The 22348-nt window shown below is 54.6% G+C and overlaps 1 protein-coding gene across 7 annotated transcripts in view; it reads left to right on the plus strand.

Annotated features, from left to right (window-relative positions):
• Adgrg1 (adhesion G protein-coupled receptor G1) overlaps nucleotides 1–22348 on the plus strand; it is a 38540-nt gene that overhangs the window by 12025 nt on the left and 4167 nt on the right. For 4 of the 7 annotated variants that reach the window (XM_055621284.1, XM_055621278.1, XM_055621279.1 and 1 more), the window contains exons 2-10: nucleotides 15391–15476; nucleotides 15971–16399; nucleotides 18097–18262; nucleotides 18674–18821; nucleotides 19128–19259; nucleotides 19575–19691; nucleotides 20058–20103; nucleotides 20337–20440; nucleotides 21276–21394. In XM_055621284.1, the coding sequence (XP_055477259.1) occupies nucleotides 15413–15476; nucleotides 15971–16399; nucleotides 18097–18262; nucleotides 18674–18821; nucleotides 19128–19259; nucleotides 19575–19691; nucleotides 20058–20103; nucleotides 20337–20440; nucleotides 21276–21394 (1325 nt within the window). In that variant the 5' untranslated portion in view covers nucleotides 15391–15412. Of the gene's footprint in view, nucleotides 1–7387; nucleotides 7537–8743; nucleotides 8906–15390; nucleotides 15477–15970; nucleotides 16400–18096; nucleotides 18263–18673; nucleotides 18822–19127; nucleotides 19260–19574; nucleotides 19692–20057; nucleotides 20104–20336; nucleotides 20441–21275; nucleotides 21395–22348 lie in introns of those variants that run through there. The other 3 variants (XM_055621280.1, XM_055621281.1, XM_055621285.1) reach the window with 3 other exon arrangements.

Here is a 22348-nt window from a genome sequence, read left to right on the forward strand (position 1 = left end):
TCTTGTGGGAAGCAGGGAGGTCCTTGTCTGGGTCCTCAGCTAGATGTTGGAGGGCATGTCCCCATGCCCTGCCACTGGCAAGCCCACACATTTGGTGATGGATTCAGGCAGGCTTGCTCAAAGAGAACCTGGCCATACCCCTCTCTGGTTGTGTGGGCTTGGGGCATGTGCCCCTGTCTTCTCATCTTTAATCTTCGGGGAGGCTGGTCTGAGCGTGGCAGAGTTAATATGAAAACATTTCGAACAGCGTTTGCGTCGTGAGGAGCTAGCATTTGTCTTTCTCGCCCCCATTGGATGGGTGGGCATACTGAAGCCAGAGATAACACTTCTTATCTCCACTGCCTATGGGAGAGCTGGGCACTGGACCGAGTCAGCCTGCCCCAACTCGTCCCTCTGTGTGTCGGCAGCAAGGCTGGCACTGACGTTGGTGATGCTTGACGTGCAATTCCAGGCAGCAGAGATAAGAGCTTACTGCTGAGAAGCTGGCAGAGCATCTGACATCAGCAGGCAGTCCTCCCCGCACTAATGGGAGAATGGCTGGGGATGAGGGGCCCTCCTAGGCCCCGCCGGCCCTCCTAGGCCCCTGATGGGCTTATAGCCTTAACCTGCCTGCCCTGTTTCAAGGCCGCTTTGACTCCAAAATGATGAGATGGAAAACTGTCCTTTCTGCCTCTTCATCCCACCCTTCAGTCCCAGACCTCTGCCTTCTGCCTTCCAGCAATATCTGCCGGGATTCTCAATTCCCATGACAGAAAGTGGATGAGCACCAGAGACTCATGTTACCCTGCCAAAGATCACAGCTTCTCTGGGCCTCTTCTCTGGGCCTTCTTGCCTGTGAATGGAAAGAACCAAACCCTAAGGTTTGTTGCTGGAATGCAGGGTAGCGTGGGCTGCGAATGTCTAGTTAGCATGCCGCAGCTTTGGGAGTCCTCAGTAAGCCCTGTTCAGATAGTCAGGGGTGCTTCAGTTCCAGCGAAGTTCAGATCCTTGAAGAACCACCTTGAACAAGTGGCACTCTCCTCTCCTCCCTTCTCTGCTCTCCTCCCCTCTTTTCCCCTCCTCCTCCCCTCTTCTTCAGTCTCCCTCCTTTTGCTTTTTCACACAGGCAGCCCAGGCTGGCCTCAAACTCATGACCTTCCCATCCCAACCTCTCAAGCACTGAGATTACAAACGTGCCGCCATGTCTGGCAGGTAACTTCCTTGCTCCAAGGTCAGGATGAAGATACTTGAATTTTCAAGAGGCACTGGGTTGAAGTCGGGATAGCCACATGTTGCTGGAGCTCAGGAGAAGCAGGCTTGATCCCCATCTGCCCCCAGACCTTCTCCATCTCCCAGTTTGGCAGTGCCCTGGCATAGGTCGCATAGGTAGTTAGGAGTGTGGGCTCTGGGTCAACCCTGGTTCCAACACAGCGCCAGCAGCTGTGTGACTTTGGATGGTGGTGTTGACCATCCTGCCTCTTGGTTTTCCTTAATTTTAAAGCGAGTGACAGTGGCATCTTGAGAGGATTAAGGGAGCCATGAGATTTTAAAGTGCACCATTCCCAATGTGCTGCTATTGGTACCATTAGGAACCTTTTGGGTGGTGGGGGGTGGCAGAGAGCTTATCACAGAGCGACAGCCTGTCCCCCATGAAGATGTCATCAGGAAGGCTCTAATGCATAGACAGCCCACGCCCTTAGATATTCCACTGACAGGGTCTTGGTTGCTGTTGTGGGGATTTGTCCTGTGTGCGACTTGATCCTGCTTCCCGAGACCTGGGGCCTTACTGCCACGCACTTGCCTGCTGGGCATCACTCGAAAGCCAGTCAGTTTTATTCAAGAGCCACCTCCTTCCAGGCTGTGCTTCCTCAGGGTTCCAGCTGGGGTCCTCTTGTGCATAGAACCTCTTGTAGAGAAGAGCCATAAGACAGACTCCACGATGAGCAGTCTTTGCCACCTACTGTGTCTGAGCCTTTTTTCAGGGGTTGGAGGCACCGCTTTTGAAACTTTGGCCTTCTGGAGCTCCCATGGCCCATTAGACAGATGTCACTTGTCTGCAAGAGAAATCTCACAGTAGTTTATTCCCTGTGTTCACTGACTCTTAGCTGCTCTGTAGTACCGGGAGTGCGCCTGTTCTGACGCTATCTAAGGGACACCGGATTCCCTGGCTTCTGCAGTCTTCAAGAGATGACTTCACAGTTAGCACTACAGTCATTCAGCTGAGGCCTTTGGAATTTCAAGTTCGGGGGGAGGAGATGGAAGACCTCTTTGCCAAAGGCATAGCAAGGGGAGGTGACCATTGGACATTGCCCACTGTTAGACCTTGGCCTGTTTGACCATCTTCATGGGTTCAGAGGGAATACCTGCGTTCCAGCCAGGCTGGTGGCCTGAGCAGCACTCCATGGTCACTTCTCTTTTGGACTGGGTTCCCTTGGTCCCTGGGGCCTGGGCCGAGTGGTCATTCCCAGCTGAGTCAAGTTCTCAGGGTATGGCTGTGTCTGGAAGCCTGGGTTTCTGACCTCACGGTAGAAGGTATTGACTTCTACCATAATTGTCTGCCAATTGCCCAGACCCACCTGTTTTGATGTGACAAGTGTGAGGGGTGGAACTCAAGAAGTTGGCCAGGGTAGCTGAGTCACGCTGAGCCTGGGCCGGATTCCCATCTGTTGTATCATCATCTGGGCAGGTGCCAAATGTCTTGGGTTTGGCCAAGAGCCTGTCTTCCCTAGCCTCTACTTCACTGCCCAAGGCCCTCATTCTGCCTTCAGTACTTATGGGTCCTCCAAGGCTGAAATTTTTATCCACATTTCAGAGATGAAAAAGCAAATTGAGGGTCCCTGGATAGTCCATGGTGGCAGCGACCTGGACTTCTGGTCACTTGCCTGTGGTCAGACTTGTCCCTGTTTTGTCACAATGGCTGTTTCCACCAGAGGTAGCGAGCGCTTCATCTTTGCAAGTATTCAAGTTGGTCAGAGACCTAGAAGGTAGTTAGGGTGGGGGGTGGGGATTATGAGACTCTTCTTCTCCATCCATGAGCTTTTCCAACCCACCCTGGGGAGATGGCATCAATGGCCACGTCCTTTAGAGTTACCTAGCACGTGGGTAGTTCTAGTTTATCGGGTGGTGTCCATGAGTGACATAATGCCCCTCCGCTGCCTGGCTGGTCACTCACTGTACCTGGCTCTTCCCCACTGGTGCCTGTGACTACATCTTCAGGGGTGTTTTCTAAGCAGCCCGTGAGGAGCTAGGAGCAAGTGAGGTTGTTTTGTGCAGAAAAGGAACCCATCTATCCGCAGCATTCAAGGCCTCTTGATCTTCCTTTAATCCTGAATCTGGGAAGGGTACCCATGCTGCCACAGTCCTCCTCCCCAACAGCGGCTACGATACCACCTTGCTGGAGTTTCAGGCAGAGGGCAGGGCAGCAAGGAACCTTCTCGCCAGACTCCTCCAAGCTCTACTTATCCCAGCTAGTAGCTATTCTTGCTCTACCCCCTTGGGACCCCTGAGGGTAGGGTCTGCTCTCTGAACCTGGCATAGGATGAACCGTCACCAGCTATGACTGGGGAAGGCAGTTGGCACTTCTCCCTGGAGACCCTGCCGTGGGTTTCAACACAGGCAGGTGTCCCACCTCTGTGCCCCCCTAAGGGAACCAGAGTTCAAAGCTGCAGTGGTGTTCATATACCGTGTAACCATAGAGGGGTGACTGGCACAGTCCCTCAGCTCGGAGGCCTGGGGGTTGTGGTAAGCCCGAGCCTCTGCAGAGGCGGCTAGCACTCTGTGCTGGCGGGGGGGGGGGGGGGGGCCCCGGGGGGGGGGGGGGGGGTGTCACCGGTGCAGGGGGCTGTGCTGTGAGGCTGGGTGCAGGGAGGTGTGTTGCAAGAGTACAGTGGAGACACGCAGATGAAGGCATCACAGACTGGACTCGAGTCCAGTTTTACCAGCTCCGTGGCCCGAGGCAGACAGCTTCTCTCCAAGCCTGTTTCCTGCGCAGTTTCTCACAGGTGGCAGTGGAGGTGTGGAGACAGGTGTGTGTCATGGGGCTCACAGGATGTGGTCCCTGCCATCACCTAACTCTGTTCTGCGGGCCTAATCCTAGTCTTCAGAGGCGCCCAGCCTGGGTTCCTATACCCCAGCACCCTGATCCTCTTTCCTGATCCACTTCAGATTTCCTGCAGGAGCCCAGCAGGGAATGTGGCATGACAGAGTAATAGTCACGAGGCCTAGCTTTGGGGTTGAGGCTTCTTCCTGGTCTCCCTTAATCCCATACTATAAGAGCAAGCCCCTGAGGGGGGAGGGGGGTCACAGGTTGGTAACATTGCCCGAAGAGAAACTTGGGGTCCCTCTTCACAGGTGCTGGTGGGGTTGCAGACATTGTGTAACCCAGAAGCCTTCGGAGTGGGGCTCTCACCCCGAGGTGGAGTAGGAGGAAGAAAGCCGGCTGCTTCAGGGACTTCTCAGAGCTCTCATTAGGCTGAGGTGTGCTGGAGGGGCATTAACCTAGAGATTCAGACTCTCCCAGCTCTCAGGCTGGGCATCGGGAACCCTACGCTTTCCCAACACCTGGCAGAGGTGTGTGTCCTCCTTCCCTAGTCAAAGGCTGGGGACAGCTCAGGGCTCTGTCCTCAAGCAGATGCCTTTAGCCTGGATCTACAGAATCAGGAGTCAGCTGTTGGGGAGGCGGAGCCTGTGGCCTGGCTTTGAGCCTCAGTTTTTCTCAGTTGTCCATGTGTTTAACTAGTGGCACTGGGCAGCCGCTGTGGTCCCCCATGTATCAGCAGGGGTGTCAGAGGTACTAAGTCAGTCAGACAGACAGACAGACAGGGCTAGAGAGACAGCTCAGTGGCTGTGAGCCAATGATGCTCTTGCAGAGGACTTGAGTTGGGTTCCCAGCACCCATGGTGGGCAGCTCACTACCCCTAGTCCTGTAACTCCAGCCACAGGGGACCTTTGGCCTCCATAGCACCTGTGCTCATATGCACAGACACACAGAGAGAAGCAGATGTGTACATACAAATGCTTGGGAAAAAATAAAGCACAACAATAATAGCTTCAAAAAGCAAAAAGACAGTTAATGCCACCAAAGAGGAGTAAACAAGCTCATTGCAAGGGCAATCCCGAAATGACCAAGGGCCCTCGAAACAAAAACAGGCGACTTGAAACACCATGATGGACTCAGAAGGCAGTTTGAATTGGGGAGTCGAAGATGACATCTCGGGAGAAGGGGACATTTGAAAGAAGGCCAGTCGGGGGCTTAGAAAGCACCCACCGTGGTGAGGGGAAACCGGGTGCAAAGCCCCTCTCCCCCGTGTGAAGCCAGAGGTGGATTGGACTTAGTGAATGTGAGGGAGGCAGGAGTGGCAGAAGGCGGGTCTGGAGTGTAGTCCCCGTCTTGGATTGCCCTGTGAGCCTTGGAGGTCTGACAGACATGTCTGACCCCCTCCTCCTTTCTGCTCCGCAGCAGCTCAGGGAGAACTAAGCTGGTCTGTCTCTGGCTGTGGTTTCTGAGCAGCTATTAGCTTTTTGTCAGGCTTCTCATGGGTGAAGATGGGTAGGAGGCTCAGCAGCTGGACATGGCAATGAGCAGCCTGCCCCTGTGTCTTGCTATAGTGAGTGTGTGTCTGGGTGTCGTGTCTCCCCACACATATCAGTTCTCCAAACTCCCAGTACCCCACCAGCTTCTTTGAGGTCTCAGGGTTCTTTGATACAGCATGGCTACCTTCCCAGCCAGTGGGCCTTGGAGCTCTTTCTGGAGGCAAGGGAAGGTGGCCCTACCCAACCCCCACCCCCAGCCAAGGACAGCAACTCCTTTCTTTGCTTTCTTTTCCTCTTCCTCCAGGCCCAAAATAGAGCCTGAATGGTCCTTGGCCCTGGCAGCGAGACAATAGTGGCCTCCTGACCGAGGCAGCCTGCTGGCCCTGGTCCATGGGCTGGAGGCACTGGGCTAGTGAACCCAGGGCTTCAAGCCCTGCTGCCTTTCCCAGGGCCCATGCCAGCCAGCCCTTCCTCGGCATGGGATCCCCCGGAGTTCCCACTGGTGCTCTGGGGAATGGCTCGCCACCACTCAGTGGAGGGCTGGCGGACCCTGTGCTTCAGCCTCCCCACCCCAACCCTGTCCCTATCTGCTGTCTGCCTGGAGCTGGAGGCCTTTAGACACCTCTCTGTTCTCACTCGAGTTTGTCTGGAGCTCAGAGGTCACCCTGAATGTCTGATGTCTTTCCCTTTTGACTTGCTGGGTAGAAAAGCTCCGTAGAGGCAAGAGCTATGCCTACTCAGAGGTAGGTGAGCACTGTGTCCTGCCAATCAAATCAAGCTCGGAGGTACAATCACGCTGGGGAGGGAACCTTCGAGGATGAGATGGGTGCTTAGAGTCTTCAGGGATCTGTGTTTAGGTTCCATACCATGCCCCTCCCAGCTAGGCAGGCTTGAGTAATCACATCCCCTCCCTGGCCTCTAGGGTCCTGTCTCAAGAAGGGTTCAACCTGGTTCACTGTGCAGAGTGGTAGCAATGAGCTTCTAAAACTCCAAGTGCTTGGTGCCTAGTGACTGCTTTAGGGGCCTTGACTCCATCCTGTGCTCTTCCTGGGCAGGTAAAGAGGGGCCCGTAATCCTCCACCCTAGCCAGGGAGTTCTAGAAGAAAAGCAGGAGGAGCCTAGCCTTGGGCTGGCTCAGAAATGGGATTTTGAGTGAGCTGTGTCAATCTGGGAAGGCTTCCAGTAGGAGACAGACTCTTGGCATACACTCTGTTCACCGCAGCCAGTGGTAGGGATTAGAGGGTATTTCACCCGGGTTATGGCCAAGGGCATAGGGAGGCAGCCAGCTTCCAACGGGTACCATTTGGTCAAGGTTCTGGCTCCCATCCTGTTCTAAAACCACGTGGTGTTAAAGTCATTGCTGAGGGTCAGACGTGGTGACACACGCTTGTGATCCCACTACTTGAGGCTGAGGCGGAAGGATAGCAAGTTCAAGCCTTGCCTGGACTACATTGCAGGGCCTTCCCCTCAAGCCTCTCTTCTCAACGAGAGAAGCCAGAGGGGGGACTAAGCGGAACATTTCATGTGGAAATCTACCGTTCTGCCTCTCTAGGGAACTTGGGTGCACTGGGGCTTCAAGGTCCCCTTCCAAGATGGCCTGTTGCTCCAGGACCTGCTCTCTTGAGCTGGGATGCAGCTTGTGTCTGCCCGTGTCTGCCCAGGCAGCCTCAGGATGAAAGCGCTCAGGGTCGGGTACAGACAAGTTAGAGAGCCCGCGCTCTAAGCCAGGCAGTGACGCAGTCCATGCAGCTGCCAACGGTTGCCGGGGGAACGGTTGCCAGGGGCTGCTGTCACCTGCGCCCCTTCCTCCCCCTTGGCGCTGGAGGCCCGTCTTCTCAGCCCAGCTTCCCGCCTGCCCCCTTTGTTTGAAGCGCTGGTAAGGGGGTGGTGACTCGGGGGTGCCCAGGCGTCCATGCGGCATTCAGCCCATTGTACGAGGGGATAGTCTCCCCTATTCCAGCAGTCTGCTGCCTGCACACGGGGAGTCTTGGCCCAGTCACTCTTTTGCCTGGAGAAGGAAGCCAGGTAGATTCGCGCTCCTGCCCTCTTCATCTCCTTTTTCCTTCCTTTCCCCCTTCTTCACTCTTCCCTTCCTCCCCAGCCTCCTCTCTTCATTTTCTCTTCTGTAAACCCTGCATCCCCCATTTCCCTGACACTGACATGTGGCTAATGGTGGTGGGTTGCCAGGGACCCTGGGGGCACCATAGCTGGTCCTCTAAGGGGACTCCGACAGCAGCAGCCTGGAGAACCACCAGGAAGTGGTTGGGGGGAGCCACACACTTCTTCCCTCTCTAGCTGAGCGTGGTTTGAGTGTCGGCTGCAGCCGTGTTCACAGCATAGGTCTCAGAGAAGGGTTGGGAGGGATAACCAGACAAGGAGGGCTGGAAACACCACAGCCTTGGGAAGAGCCTGAGAAGCTGGGATCCATGGTCACCTGGGTAAGTTTCTGCAGTCCCCTGAACTGGGGTCCTGTGCAGATGGCAGCCAGCTTACCTCAAGGAGACCATTTTACGGTGGCTTCTAAATAGAGGCTTTCTCCAGCAAGGTAAGCTTTCCATTCAAGAGCTGGCCTCTTCCCCAGCTAGCTTGGATTCCCACGCAACCTTCACTCCTCACTGTGTGACCCTGGCGGGCGACTTGGCTTCCCAGAGACCTCATGTTCATCTGTTCACTGGGTTGTGGTCCTTTTCTCATGGGTTTTTAAAAGGAGATTAGATGTGTTGGTGTAAGCCAGGCCTGGTGCCTCAGACCTGTAGTCTGAACACTTGGGAGGCTGAGGCAGGAGGATTATAAATTCATCGCCAGGCTGAGGTACGTAGAGAGATACTATCTCAAAACACAAAGCAAATAAATTGCTTAAATAGATTGCTTAAGCAAATAAATTGCTTAAATAGATTCGAGTCCTGCACTGCCTTTCTGAAGTGTTTTTACTGTCTTACTAAGTGTAACTGTGTGACTGCAGGGACAGGTGCCTGCTTGTGGGTGATACAGAGGAGCTGAGGGAAGCTTTGTGTGCTCAGGGAGCTGGGAGGGGGCTCTGGTCAGGGGCTCTCTCCTCCCTGCAGGAGGGGCCTTGGATCCAGCCACAGTTGGGAGCTGCCTGGCTTTGTGCCCCTGAGCTGGCAGTCTCTGGGCAAGGGAGGAGGAGGAGAAAAGGGAGGTTTGGTGGCTGACCTTGGGAACAGAAAGATCCTACAGTCCACAGATGGGCATTCCGCCTGGTCCAGGGGAGCCCAGTGCAGCTCCCAGAAAGCCAGTGGGTGGCCTTGGGCAACTCAGGAAAGCAGATGGGAAAGGGGAACTTTGGACAGACACGGAGACTGCTGTGGTCTGAAAGGGAAGAAAGTCTAGCCAGGGCTGGGCAGCCTCTTTGTCCGTCACTGCCAGCGCAGAGGTAAGGCCTTTCCTCACCTGCTCATACCCTAAACCTGCCCAACAGTCAGGGGCTAGGGATCATAGTCGCCCATGGACAAGGTAAGCAAGTGAAGCCCACTGAGAGGCAGGCTGGCCCGCGATTCCAGGCCTAGGTGGCCTCTGTGCCTGTAACTGCTGCCACCTGGCCCTGGGAGGCAGATGCTGATTCTGTGTACCAATCGAAGATGCTGTCCACCGTGGCTCATTGGATACAGGTGTGTGCTGGACACTTGGCTTTGACCTGGCTTAGAACACTCAGGGACAAGAAGTTGACCAGGGCTAGCACCAGAGTCCCTGGCCTGCCTAAGCCCTAGCCTGTACTAGGTTAATTACAGTATGACAGATGTGGGTTCCACCATTACCCTAGTCTCTCTCCCTTAGTTTCTCAGACCCTTCCGTTGTCCCCCAAGATTCCCTGGGACTTTGAGCATCTGTATCCTTGGACTCTGACTCCTCTCACTCATTCGAGCATTCTTAGTATCTTAGTTGCTGGAGACTAGAACATAAACCCAGCTGGCTAGGGAAAACTAATGGACCAGATTGCTTTGGCTCAGGCATGGCGCTGTCCTTTCCCCGAGAGCTTCTGCTCCTGTGGGTGAAGGGAGGCAGGTTCTGCCTGAGTACACCCCAAGCTCACAGGGGACCTGTTGCCTGGAAGTGTCAGAGATAGTGATGAGGGGCCCTGGGGAACACTGGAACCTAAATGGCTTCAGTGGCCCATCTTGTGCTTAGCTAATAGCCTTGGGGACAGCTCAGAGAAGACGGGTTGGGGAGTGTGGATGCGTGTTCACAGACATGTGCACTTAGGTGAAGACGTGTGTGCTGATAGGCTACTGTCTGTGCGGTGTCAAGGTACCTGGAGGCTTGTTTTTCACATCAATGACAGGTGTCCGTGGCTGAAGGGGCCTGTCACATTGGCTTAGAGGATGGCCCCAGTATGCTTTGTGCTGTTTCTACTTATGGAACTTATCAGAGCTTTTGCTGTGCTAGGGCACAAGAGAAAGTAGGGTCCAAAGGTCTCTCTAATCAGAGGATAAGTGGCAGGTTCCCCTACAGTGAGGCCAGAGAGACTCCGTAGAGGGAAGGGTCCATAGTAACCACAGTGGCTGAAACCATTGCTTTGAGGTTAGATGGTTTGAGTCATGGCCTGGCTCCTTCTTTGCTTTGTGATCTGGGCTGTGATGTAAGCCCTTTGCATTATCCCTATCTTTGGATAAACATTGTTTCAGAATTAGTGGGAGGTGAGTGGGCTACAGAGTCGAGAGCCCTGGGCCACGATGTGGCAAGGATGCCAGATCCCTTCTGAGCCCCACACACTGTCTCCTGCCCTCGGATCACTATGGAAGGGCCTGTGGGTAAGGGCAGTTTAAGGAGTGGCCAAGGCCAGCTCATCCCTGCTTGGTGATGATCCTTGGCCTTCCTAGGGCTTCCCATGTGCATGCCTACTTGTAGGAACAGGAAGCTGCAAAATGGTCAGCTGCTGAGGCCTTAGAGTTCTTTGTTGTCCACAGGCCCTCTGCTGGGCTGGCACTCAATGCCCACAGCTCCCCTCCCTCAGTTTCTCCATGGGGCAGGGCTGGCAGACATGCAGCTCATGGACATGAGCAGGAAATCACAGGGAGGTGTGAAGCCTGTGCTCGCTGTGCAGCCCTATATAGCAAGGCCAGGTCTAGAATGGCAGCCATGTACAACAGTAGCTCAGGCTTGTAATCCTGGCACTGGAGAGGCTGAGGCAGGGGGATTGCTGTAGCTCAAGGCCAGCCTGGGCTAAGATAGAGACAAACAAAAACAAACAAAAGTGAGCCTTGCCCAAGTAGGTAAGGCCTGGGAAACTGCCAGCCTCCAGGGCAGGTGCCAACTTGATTTTTATTATCATGCAGTCTAGACAGATTCCTGAAGCCTGAAGTCACTGTGCTGCCCTGTGACCCCAGTGCTCCTTCTCAGTGAGGGGTAGGCTCTGGAGGGGTCCGCTTCCTTGGGCATCAGTCACCCAACTGTGAAGCGGGGGCAGATGCGGAAGGCAGAGTCCAGCGTTTACAGGCATTGTGCTCAGAAGCCGGGGACCTAGCCAAGTGAGGTCTGGCTGAGTGGGGAGGGGAGCGCTGGTCCCCTGGGTCTGGTAAACATCTCCTTAGAGCATCCGGGTATGCGATGCTTGTAAGGAGGGACTTGTGCTGGTGAGCCAAGCCTGGAAGGTGTTGGAAGGGGACCCTCTCATCCCTGTGCTCTGTGAGGCAGTGCATTCAAGCCTGTGCCACCTCTCAGGCCCCACTCCCACTCCGGCCTTGGCTGTGTGTCTTTGCCGCCGCCTCTGCAGAGATAAGGTAGTCTACACCAGCCTTCCTCACCCAGTGCACACTGCAAGTGCACGCTCAGGGGCTCGTGGACACACGCACTCGAAGCTCTACATGCTTATGCTCTGAAGGTGCTTAATTTCCCCCTGAGCCTCCGTAGCTCTCAAGGAACACATTCTAAGCCCCGTGTTAGGAAGTAGCTGATGATAAGCTGGGGCCTCTCCTCAATGTCCCCAGAAAGGCCCTGCAGACTCAGACCTGGAGACTAGTTGACTCCTTTCTTCCTCCTATGAGCTTTATCTCCATTTCTGGCTGTTTTGTGGTAGGCCTATCAGATGACCAGCCCCTTGCTAAATACTGGGGGACTATGTGTTGTGTCGTGAATTAGGAAAGGCCGCCTGCCTGCCTCTTGTCCCTGTCCAGGTTTTGCTCTTTCTCAGCTGAGTAAATGCAGCAGGCCTTTGCTTTGCTCTGATGCTGCCTGAGCCCAGCTGCTGGGTACCCCTGGTTCCCACGTATGACCTTTCAGTTACTGAATACTGCCAAAGCCAGGCTCCAAGCCCCACCTGAATTGTGGTGCACAGGACCCAGGCCATGTCCTTCAAAGCATCTTCCTGGGGTGGGTCCCAGTGCACTGACAGTTTGGGGCACCTCTGATGGGGCCAGACTTTATCAAGGAGGCACACAGGGCTGTATGTGGCTGGGAAGAAGGCAGGTACTCCTGGAGACTCGGGCTTTGAGCAGAAGGACACAGTGGAAATCTGTCATTCAGAACCCATCACCCTGAGGCTAACCTGTAACCCTAGTGGGTATGAAGGGTCCCACTTACACATGAGGTACCTGCCTGGGAAGGGTTAATCCAGAGCCCTTCTAGTCCCCATTCAACTTCCACCTCCATCCTAGGAGGAAATGGGTTTTCCAGGAACTGGTGGTGTCTAGGTGACGCAGGTCCACACAGGATGGCAGGGGAAGTGACTCAGGCCTCGGGAGAGAAAGTGAGTTCTGGGACCGCTGCCCACCATTCGGAGTCCCCTCCCCAGCAGCCAGTCATGCTAGGAATGGTTTGGGGGGTATCTGGACTCATACAACCCTAGCCCCCCTCTGTCCCGGTGAACCCTGGGGACCCCATGATGGCGTCCATTGTGTCAGATTGGCTCAGCTTGTTCTGTTCACTGCCTGTTTACAGGAAGTTGAGGTCAAGGCAGCTGCTCTGAAAGAGGAGCTGGTGCCTCAGCCCAGCAACTTCTCTCTAGGCTGGACTTGCCTACTGTGTGCCCCTGACCTCTCTACAGCTCCTGTTTTTCTGTCTTCAAGGGACTCCCAAGCCAGGGGGTGTGTACTTCCAGGATTCTTGAGAGGGCTCAGCAGCAGCCCTGTGTGCTCTTGGGAGAGATGGCTTTTTCTGGCCTTGGTTTTCTCATCTGTGAAATGGTAAACCCGGGACCCTGTTACTCTCCAGACTTTGCTGGTACTACTGTTGGGTGGGGCCGCTGATCCACCTTTTCAGTAACTGTTGGTTCTGGCAGTACTGTGGCACATGGCACAGCTTTGCTGTGGCCTGGCATTTGGTGACCAACACTGGTCTGCTTTGCCATTTTTCATCAGCACAGGTCAGAGGTGGGCCCCAGGAGGTGGGCCCCTGCTCCTGAGATTTGGTTTCTAGAATGCGGAGTTCCCTCTTTCTGGCCAGGAGGCAGGCTGCGGGGAAGAGAGTGACCAGACCTTAGGATGCCTACAGGAGGCCCTAGGGCCACTTCATAGGCTTTGGCCATGCCCTTTGGGGTGTGAGGCTGGGACAGCCCTGGGAGGGGCTCGGGCAGGAATATGCTAAGTGGCCAGATAGGACAGTCCTCCCCCTGACCTGTGTGGACATCCCTTAGCTGTCTGAAGAGGAGCCCCCACCCCCATCGCCTCCCTCTCCTGCTCCTGGGAGCCTGTGATACTCAGGGCCAGCTAGGAGGAGGGAAGTTCTCTGGGTGGGGTCATAGCCTTCCCGATACTGTGTCCGGAAGGGAGGATCATGTTGAGGAATTTCCCCTCAAGTGCTCTGAAGGCCAGGCTGGCCACCTGCAGAGGACAGAGGACTGGGGAGGGAACATAGAATGTGGATTGGGGGGAAGGGTTCTGAGTCAGGGACAGGCATGCACTGGACAGAAGGTATGCAGAGGCAATCTGACTTCAGTGGTACCCTGTGTGCACCCCACTTCCAAGTCCTTTATGGAGACTGGTAGACTTAATTCTCACAATGACATCTGAGGTAGGTTTGATTTGCAGTCTCCTTTACAAGAGGGAAATGAAGCCCAAATATGGTAACTAAATTCGGGGCGCATCACTAGTAAAGTACAGGAGCAGGGATTTGAATCCAGGTGGTCAGGTTCTGGAGTCCAGTCCACTAAGAGATCCAGGCCACAATCACCTGCTCCTCAAAACCCCCAAGAATGCTGACTGCCGGGGGGTGGGGTGGGGTGTGTGTCTTCCTTAGAATGGCTCCACACAGATGGGGTGGAGCACAGAAGTGGAGGGGCAGTGGGGCCCCTTGTTTGTGTTTGATTACTTCCATGGGTTGCCAGGGTGACCCCGCCTCACCGTGTCCCTCCCTTGAGGGGGAGCTCACTCTTTTGTTATCAAGGGCCAATTGCAGAGGATCAGTGTAAGACAAATGGGCTCTGTCTTGTCCCCAGCCCTGTACTAACAGTAATGGCCCACGTTGAGAGGGACAGGCATCCTAGCCAGCTGTGTGACCTCATGAAGCCGTTGGCTCTCTCTGGGTTTCAGATCTAAACGTCATAAAATGGATGGTGATTTGTGGGCTTCAAGTTGAAGTGAGGGGGTCTGTCTGAAGAAGAGGCATTTGGACTGAAGGTTGAGTGGACAGTGACAGGGGCTGCAGAGAGGAAAAGGGAAGAGGGGCTCTGGCCTGTTTCCAGACGCTGGCCTTTCTTATGCTGGTTAAAGGTGGCCAGTGGCAGTTTGAGAATGTCAGGGAAACTCTGTGCCCCAGTGGAGGAAGCCCTTGCCCTCCCTACAACTTTCCTGTTCTCTGTGTAATGCTCCTGCACCAGATGAGGATCACAGTCTCAGAAACTGAAGTTCTGTTCCTCATGTTTGGGTGTGAGGGACTGGCTCTCACTTGAAGGGGACCAGCGTGACAGAATGAGACATCTCTCCCAATGAGAGATCCGGGTTGAGCCACCTGGATGCTGAGTTTAACATCTGCCTCTTCTAGGAGGCCCTCCTAGCATCCCCCCCCCCCAAATTCAGACTCCTTTGGTGCCCCATGTTTTCAGACTTTCCTTTGCCTAGCTTGTGGCAGAGGAGTGTCTGTCGCTGTGGTCTGACATAGTTCCCTACAGGCTGAGGGATGGCAGTCTGTGTACGTCGGCCCCCAGCTTGGTCACTGGCCAGCTGGGAGGGTCCACAATGGAGGACAGCTCCAGGGTTGGTGTGAGTTCACATAGGTGTAAGGTCAAGAAGAACCCAGGCTAGTAGCCAGCTGGCACTCAGCTAATAGTGGCCCACAGAGTCAGTGTGGAACCCATGGAACTGACCCTCATCGGGGAGGGAACACAGACAAACCGCCCCCACCCCGCACCTCCCTGCCCTAGCTTCCCAGGCCCTGGTGGCTGGCTCCCCCTGGTGGTCATGACAGAAAGCAACCTTCCTTCCAGCACTTAAAAAGCAGTTCACCCTGCTATTTTCCTGCTTCAGGCTCTACACTAGGCTGTTTCTGAAGGTAGCCAGGAGTTAAGTAACCACACTGAATGAGGAGGGACTGCGCCAGCTCGTGGTGTGGGGATAGAGGATTCAGACAGTGGGTAAAGGTGGGGGTATCAAATGTTGTTAAGACTGGGCCCTAAGGCAGGCTTTCTGCAACTAGCCAGACCTCAGGGACTGTAGGGAAAACGCAGACAGCCCATTGTCCTGAATCTCCTCTGCGGCAAAATGGTGGCTACAGGTGCAGTCTAGACTCTGTGGCCTCTGGGCCCCGTTGTGAGCCACTTACACCATGTGGCAGAACAACAAAAAGCAGAGCGATAGCCTCTTGCTGCTCTGGCGAGGCCTGACCATCTCTGCATGGCCTCCAGCTCGTTCCCCACCCACTCACAGGCCTCCCACTGTGGGGCTGGCCCAGCCACACCCCTTACGTCATAATACTCACATTCTTTTCCAGGTGGTGACTTCTGCGGAGGATAATGGCTGTCCAGGTGCTGCGGCAGATGGTATATTTCCTACTGAGCCTGTTCTTCCTGGCTCCAGGTAGGCTCTCGTTGTGACTTTAATGCATCCATGTCTGTCTGTGACTCCCTGGGGAAGGGATGGGTCTGCAAAGCATGGCATAGCTGGTTGAGGACACCGTGGGGGAAGCGAAAAGGTACCTCTTCCTTCTGAGATGCAGCCCCACAGAGCGTGCCTTGGAATGGGGGTCATGGGCTGGGTGACCTCCCCCATCTACTTTGAAGGGCGAATTCTTGGACAGTGCACACCTGTGCAGCAGTCTATGGCAATTATGGTCTCATTAAACAATCTCTATTTAAACTTTGGTTTTGTTTTGTTTTGTTTTACCATTTTGAAACCATTCTTTATTTTCAGTTGTTTTTTTTATTTTTTTTTTCATGTTTTGAAAAAGGAAACAGTAGTTTTTGAGCAGGATAGATACATTATTGTAGACCCTTGAGGTATAGCGCTCTGGGATGTGTGTGTCCCAGGTCCTTGCCCATGTCTGGTCCCGCCTATAACCTCTGCCTCCTCAGGTGTCCGAGGTGGCAGTCCCCGAGAAGACTTCCGCTTCTGCGGCCAGCGGAACCAGACGCAAGGAAGCACCCTGCATTATGACCAGTCTTCGGAGCTGCACATCTCCGTGTCGAACACGGAGAAGGCCCTCAGGATCAAGGCCCCCTTCCCTGCAGCCCCAGAGGCCCCCCTCTTGGTGCCGTTCCCAGAGCCTAGGGGGCTCTACCACTTCTGCCTCTACTGGAGCCGTCACAGCGGGAGACTCCACCTGCGCTATGGCAAGAATGACTACTTGCTGAGTAACAGAGCCTCCAGCCTCCTTTGCTTCCAGAGACAGGAGCAGAGCCTGGAGCAGGGCCCCCCACTGGTCGCCACCTCCGTCAGCTCCTGGCGAAGCCCCCAGAACACCAGCTTGCCTGGGGCAGCCAGCTTCGTCTTCTCCTTCCACAGTAAGGCTGGAGGAACGGATGGGTGTGGGGTGGAAGGCACGGAAGAGAGTGGAAAGCCCCTCGAGGAGGACCTGGGTTCGGATGGCTGCTGTGGTCACCGGACTTGGTCATCCTCCAGCAGTAGGAAGTCAGGAAAGGTGTCTGAGGAGTGGGGGAGTGGGATCCAAGGAGAGCTTGTGGAAGCTCTGTGAAAAGGCAGAGGTGAGGGTAGGATGGTGGAGGTGGGCGGCAGCTGACCCTGGAGAACTTCTGTGTCGGCCCTGCTCTCCGTGCTCTGGACCATTTGTCTGTTCCTGTTTGTGATGGCCATAGCATCTCTTCAGCCATTAGGAGAGTTGCCTTAGTTGCTTTTTCTCTCTACGATAAAATACTCTGACAAAAGCAGCTTAAGGGAGAAAAGGTTTCTTTTGGCTCACAGTTCTAGGGTATCTCAGTTCTAGGGTATAGTTTATTATACCCTAGGCTGATGGTGGAAAAGTCCTGGCAGCAGTTGCTTGAGGCAACTGGTCATTTGCATCTGCAGTCAGAAAGGAGACTGTGATGAATAGGTCTGCTCAGCCAGCTTCCCTCCTGTTTACGTAGCCCAGGATCCAAGTCTAGGGTGCTGTCTGCATTTAGGGTAGATTTCCCCACCTCAGTTAATGTAATCTAATCCCTCACAGACATGCCTCAGGGCTTGTGGCGTAGGTGATTCTAGATAATATTAATTATCACAGATAGTAAGGGGATGGTGAAAAAGAAGTTATTGCTGACAGGTCCTGGGGTTCAGTGGGTCATACTTATGTACATACACTAAGGTCAGGATACGGGGGATAGACGGTAGGGGGAGTGCAACTTGACCTGGAAATGTAACACTAAAAAATATCAGCACTGGCAGAGCTACACTGCAGCCATAAATCCCAGCTTCTATTTAAAGTGCAGGGGCTGGAGAGGTGGCTCAGTGGTTAAGAGCATTTGCTGTTCTTGCCAAAGACCCAAGTTTAGTTCCCCGCACACCTGCACTGGGTAGCCCCCAAACAACTATAACTCCAATTCCAGGGGCCCCCACACCGTCCTCTGGTCTCTGCAGGAACTCAGTGTATGCACACATGCACATACACACACACACTCACACGGATGGATGGACACATGGATAGATTAATTAAAAACGAAGAGTGGGTAGAAGCAACATAAACTGTGGGCACTCCATATACCCCAATGTCAACAAAGAGGAAACTGAGCTACAGAGAGCTACACAACTAATAGAGTGGGTGCTTAGGGTACGAATCTTAGCAGCTGATTGGTAGGGGCAGGAAGAATTAAGAGGGTCAAAGGTCAGGAAAGCAGGGAGGCCTGAGGACCATGTCCTTGTGGGTCAGGAAATGGTTGCTTTTCTCACCTGGGTCTCTTCAAGTCCTTAGAGACACCCAGGTTCCCAGGCGCTCGGGCAGAGGGTTTTGGAGACAGAGAGGTCCCCTGGACTGCCACACAGAACCCACATAATTCCCAAGGAGATCTGCTGGGCCTGGGACCTTGGAATCTTCTGTGTTCATATGCATTAGGCCCTAGGAGAACGCTCCTGCTTAGCTGCCTTCATGTTCCAGTGACCTGGGCTCTCCTCTGCCTCTGGGGCTCTCCGTTCTCTCTACTGCAAAGCAAATAAAAGCATGGAGTACCACAGGAGGGTTGCATGCGCTGTGTGCTGCCCATTGCTCTAGGTGGCAAGCTCAGGCAGTCTGTTGCCCTCCCAGATGCCCCACACAAGGTCTCCCACAATGCATCTGTGGACATGTGTGATCTGAAGAAGGAACTGCAGCTGCTCAGCAGGTTCCTGCAGCATCCTCACAAGGCCTCCCGGCGGCCCTCAGCAGCTCTCGTCAGCCAGTGAGTGTGGGTTACCGTCCTAGGGAACTGGTGGGAGAGTTAACCTGGGCTGGGGGAAGCTGGGAAGCCTTCCCTGAGGCTGGACCTCCTCCAGTGGATCCTGCTGGGTTGTCAATAAAAACTGATACCAACGCGCACACCCAGGCAGTACCCGGCTGGACTCTTCCGTACAAAAGTCTGGGGCATTGAATCTCTTGAGAGAGGCTGGGAGCAACTCAGGCATAAGTCAGTCATAGTCATGGGCCGAATTCCAGAACATTGTCCCTCGATGCCACTCCCCTCCATCTTCATACCCAGCTGCTGTGTCCTTCATCCTTGGCCTCCTCTCCTTTCTGTACCTGCCTATCCCATGTACCTAGACCATCCCTCCTTTCTTCCCTCAGTCACCTACCATGTTCTCCCTCACACCAGGCAGTTGCAGAGCCTGGAGTCAAAGCTGACCTCTGTGAACTTCCTGGGAGACACAGTGTCCTTCGAGGAGGACCGGGTCAATGCCACAGTGTGGAAGCTGCCACCCACAGCCAGGCTAGAGGATCTGCAGATTCATTCCCAGCAGGAGGTCCGGTGACCTGGGGTCGGGGGTAGGCTAGAAGGGCAGGTGGGACCATTCCATGCAGCATGGTGGCACCCTCTGCTTTCCTTGGGTCCAGGGATAGTCCACAGCCCACGGGAGAGCTACTGTCTGAAGTCCTAGATTGTAAGACTCCACGGAGGGCCTCTCAGCCTTAGCGCCTGCCACCTGATTCCCTGGCATCTTGTGGGGTGGCCCAGAACACAGTGTTTAGGAGGGGGGTGTTCGGTGCAAGGGGGACCTGGGGCATAGGCTGGGCCCGGTACTGAGGTACTGACGGTTCTTGATGTGTAGGAGGAGCAGAGTGAGGTCCAGGCATACTCCGTGCTGTTGCCCCGGGCGGTATTCCAGCAGACCAGAGGCCGTCGCGGGGATACTGCCAAGAGGCTCCTGGTAGTGGACTTCAGCAGCCAAGCCTTGTTCCAGGTATGGAGTCTCCCTCATCTGTTCCTTGGGGAACTGATTTTTTTTTTTAAATGTCTGACAGAGAGATGGGAAGACAGCTACTAACCTCCCTCCCCCAGGAGCCAAAGCCTCTCTTCTAAAGGCAGAAAAGGCACTGCAGCACACAATTCTCCTGGGAGAGGTGTAAGCAGTGTTGTTCTCACCACAGCGTGAATGACCCACGAGGGTCTCAGAGCAAAGTGTCTGGGAGTCACAGTAGCTAGAGAGGCAGAGGCCTTCTTAGCCTTTCTTCTCAGCCGTAAACCTCCAATCTCCCCACCCCAATCTCACATCTAGGACAGGAATTCTAGCCAGGTCTTGGGCGAGAAGGTCTTGGGAATCGTTGTCCAGAACACCAAAGTTACCAACCTCTCGGATCCTGTGGTACTCACCTTCCGGCACCAGCCACAGCCGGTAAGTGTGAGCAAGCTAACCATGGGGCCAGCATCCTTTCCCGCCGGGTCATGCGTCTGCTTCCCATCTCTCCCAGTTCTTGTCAACTTGTCTTTAATGAAAAGATTGCCCGATGGAGAGCACCCACCAGCCAGGTCCCAGATTGGGACAGGGGTGGGGACTGCAGGGTGGGTAGTGATGAGAATATGAGGGGTGGGCGTTAGAAGGAATGAAAGGTAGACTGGGGGGGAGGGGTCTACCGAGGGAAGGCTGTAGCGGGAACAGGGACGGTGAGCAGAGAGAACACACAGGGTGGGTTGTAGAGAAAGCATGGGAGTTGGCTGTGGAGGGTGAGTTACGGCGGGCCCGTGCTTCTTGTTTCCACAGAAGAATGTGACTCTGCAGTGCGTGTTCTGGGTTGAAGACCCGACATGTGAGTACAGTGGGGGAACATGTGTATGGAGGAGACGTGGAGTTCTGTCGGGGCGGGAGGGATGAGGATCCCCGGGGATGGGTTTCTGGAGATGGCCTTAGAGGAAGGGAGTGATGGAGGCCAGGGATCTGCTGGTGTGATGCAAACATTTGCAGGAATGGCCCAGACCTGTATTGAGGGCGTGGCAGGGTCTTGAGGGCTGGGGTTGACCGGAGTCCTGTGCTTGCCCACAGCAAGCAGCCCTGGGAGCTGGAGCAGTGAGGGCTGTGAGACCGTCAGCAGGGACACACAGACATCCTGCCTGTGCAACCATCTGACCTACTTTGCAGTGCTGATGGTAGGTGCCTCCTCCCATAACTCCCTTGCTGTCCAGCCACAGGCCACAGCTCATGTCCTATGTTACGTACTCAGAACCTGTTGACTCACTTAATCTCAAATAACCTGCCAAGGTAGCTCCTGTCGTCATCCTACTTCAAAGGATGTTGCTGAGGCTGCGCAGGTCACTAACCGCCGGCCTGGGAAGCCTGTGTTCATTCTTTGTTCTCAAGTGCTAGTGTGTGATGAACATGCGGATTCCTGCTCCCAACCTGCAGGCCCGGGCCAGGAAACTGTGTCTTATAGTGACATGATCTCACGCTCCCAGAATCCCTTGGTGTGTAAAGCCGGACAGTTTATCTTTGTGTCGAATATCGTAAAACTAGGATTCTTCTTGGCTTACAATATGGTTCTATCCTGATAAACCCACTTTGAGGAGAAAATGGACTAAGTAAAAAGTACATAGACTGCCCAACACCAGCTCTCGGGAGCACATAGGGCGAGCATGTCCTGGGCTCCGGAGCTGATGCAGCTTCAGTGGTCCCAAGACATTTTAAATTCTGAGCACAGCTTCTGCTGCCAATTGGCGCCTGAGTGCCATTGTCCAGTGGACAATACCCAGCTAAAGCTGCATCAGCTAGGGCTTTGTGTGGCTTGGGACAGGCCAGAGCATACTTCTTGGGTGAGGGTGCCTGCTCTTTGTGAGTCAGAGACTGCCTCAGGGATGGGAGGAAGTCACAGAGGCCCCCAGAAGAGCACTCGGGTGCGAGGGGCTTGCCAGCTCCCATGTGGCTAGGAATACACACTGGCCACTGGGGATGGGAGTATGCTGAGACCACCACTCTGTCCCCACTCAGGTGTCATCCACGGAGGTAGAAGCCATTCACAAACACTACCTTACACTCCTGACCTACGTGGGCTGTGTCATCTCTGCTCTGGCGTGTGTCTTCACCATTGCTGCCTACCTCTGTTCCAGGTAGGCCAGGAGAAGAAAGGTGGACTCGTGTTATCCTTGTAGGCTAGGACTCCTCCCCTGCAGGCTTGCTTCACCCAAACATGTGCGTCATTGGGAAGTTGTTGGTGGACTCTTTGCCGACAACCTCACTCCGGCTGTTGGACAGCAGCGGTAGACATGAGTTAATCCAGTGTTAGCACCAAGGATCTGCACAATCAAACCCAAGCTTGAGCGCACACAGGGTAGCGATGGCACAACAGTGATGGAAATGGAAGTAGGCGACTTCACGTGGAATGCCCACATGCCTCCCACTGTCCAAAGAGGGTCCTCAACTTTGAAGGCTCACAGGGAGGGAGTGGTAGAGGTTGTCCAATTTGATGTAAGCCTGCATTGAGGTCAGTTAGGCCCTGGGCCTTCCTGAGTGGAGCAGAGACAGCCTTAGCTCTAGGAGACACCCTACAGGTCCTCAGTTGTCCTGAGGTGGGGGAGGAAGGGTCGAGCTGGGTATGTCTGTGTCATAAGCAGGAGAATCATGGCCAGGTGCATCTGCAGGTGTAACCAAGGCTGTACAGGTGCTTCCGAGGATGGACAGTGATTACCTTTGTGGAGGCTGAGGTGGGCAGAGCGCTGAGCAATAGGTGCAGGGACAGGGGCAGGGGACTTGTAGGAAATGCGTGCTTCCTGCACCAGACCCTCCGCCAGAGCCATCCTTACACCTCGTAGAGGAGAAAGCGGTGTGAGGTGGACTGGATTAGCCCAGGGCAGTGCCAGCTGGAAGAGTGAGCTGAGGATGGTTATAGTGGGGCCAGCAACTTCTGCTTCAACTCTGGAACTCCTTAGAATCCTGGCACGCAGGTCCACACTGTGCTGCTGGGAAGATGTCCAGATCTACTCATAGCCACATGGGCAGGCAGCCATGGGGCCGACCTGGAAGGCCTCCTGGAGGAGGGGGCTCGGGAAGAAAGCAAAAGGAGG

The sequence above is a fragment of the Psammomys obesus genome, unplaced genomic scaffold (assembly GCF_907164565.1).
Source record: "Psammomys obesus unplaced genomic scaffold, mPsaObe1.curated_primary_1811, whole genome shotgun sequence".
Lineage (NCBI taxonomy): Eukaryota > Metazoa > Chordata > Mammalia > Rodentia > Muridae > Psammomys > Psammomys obesus.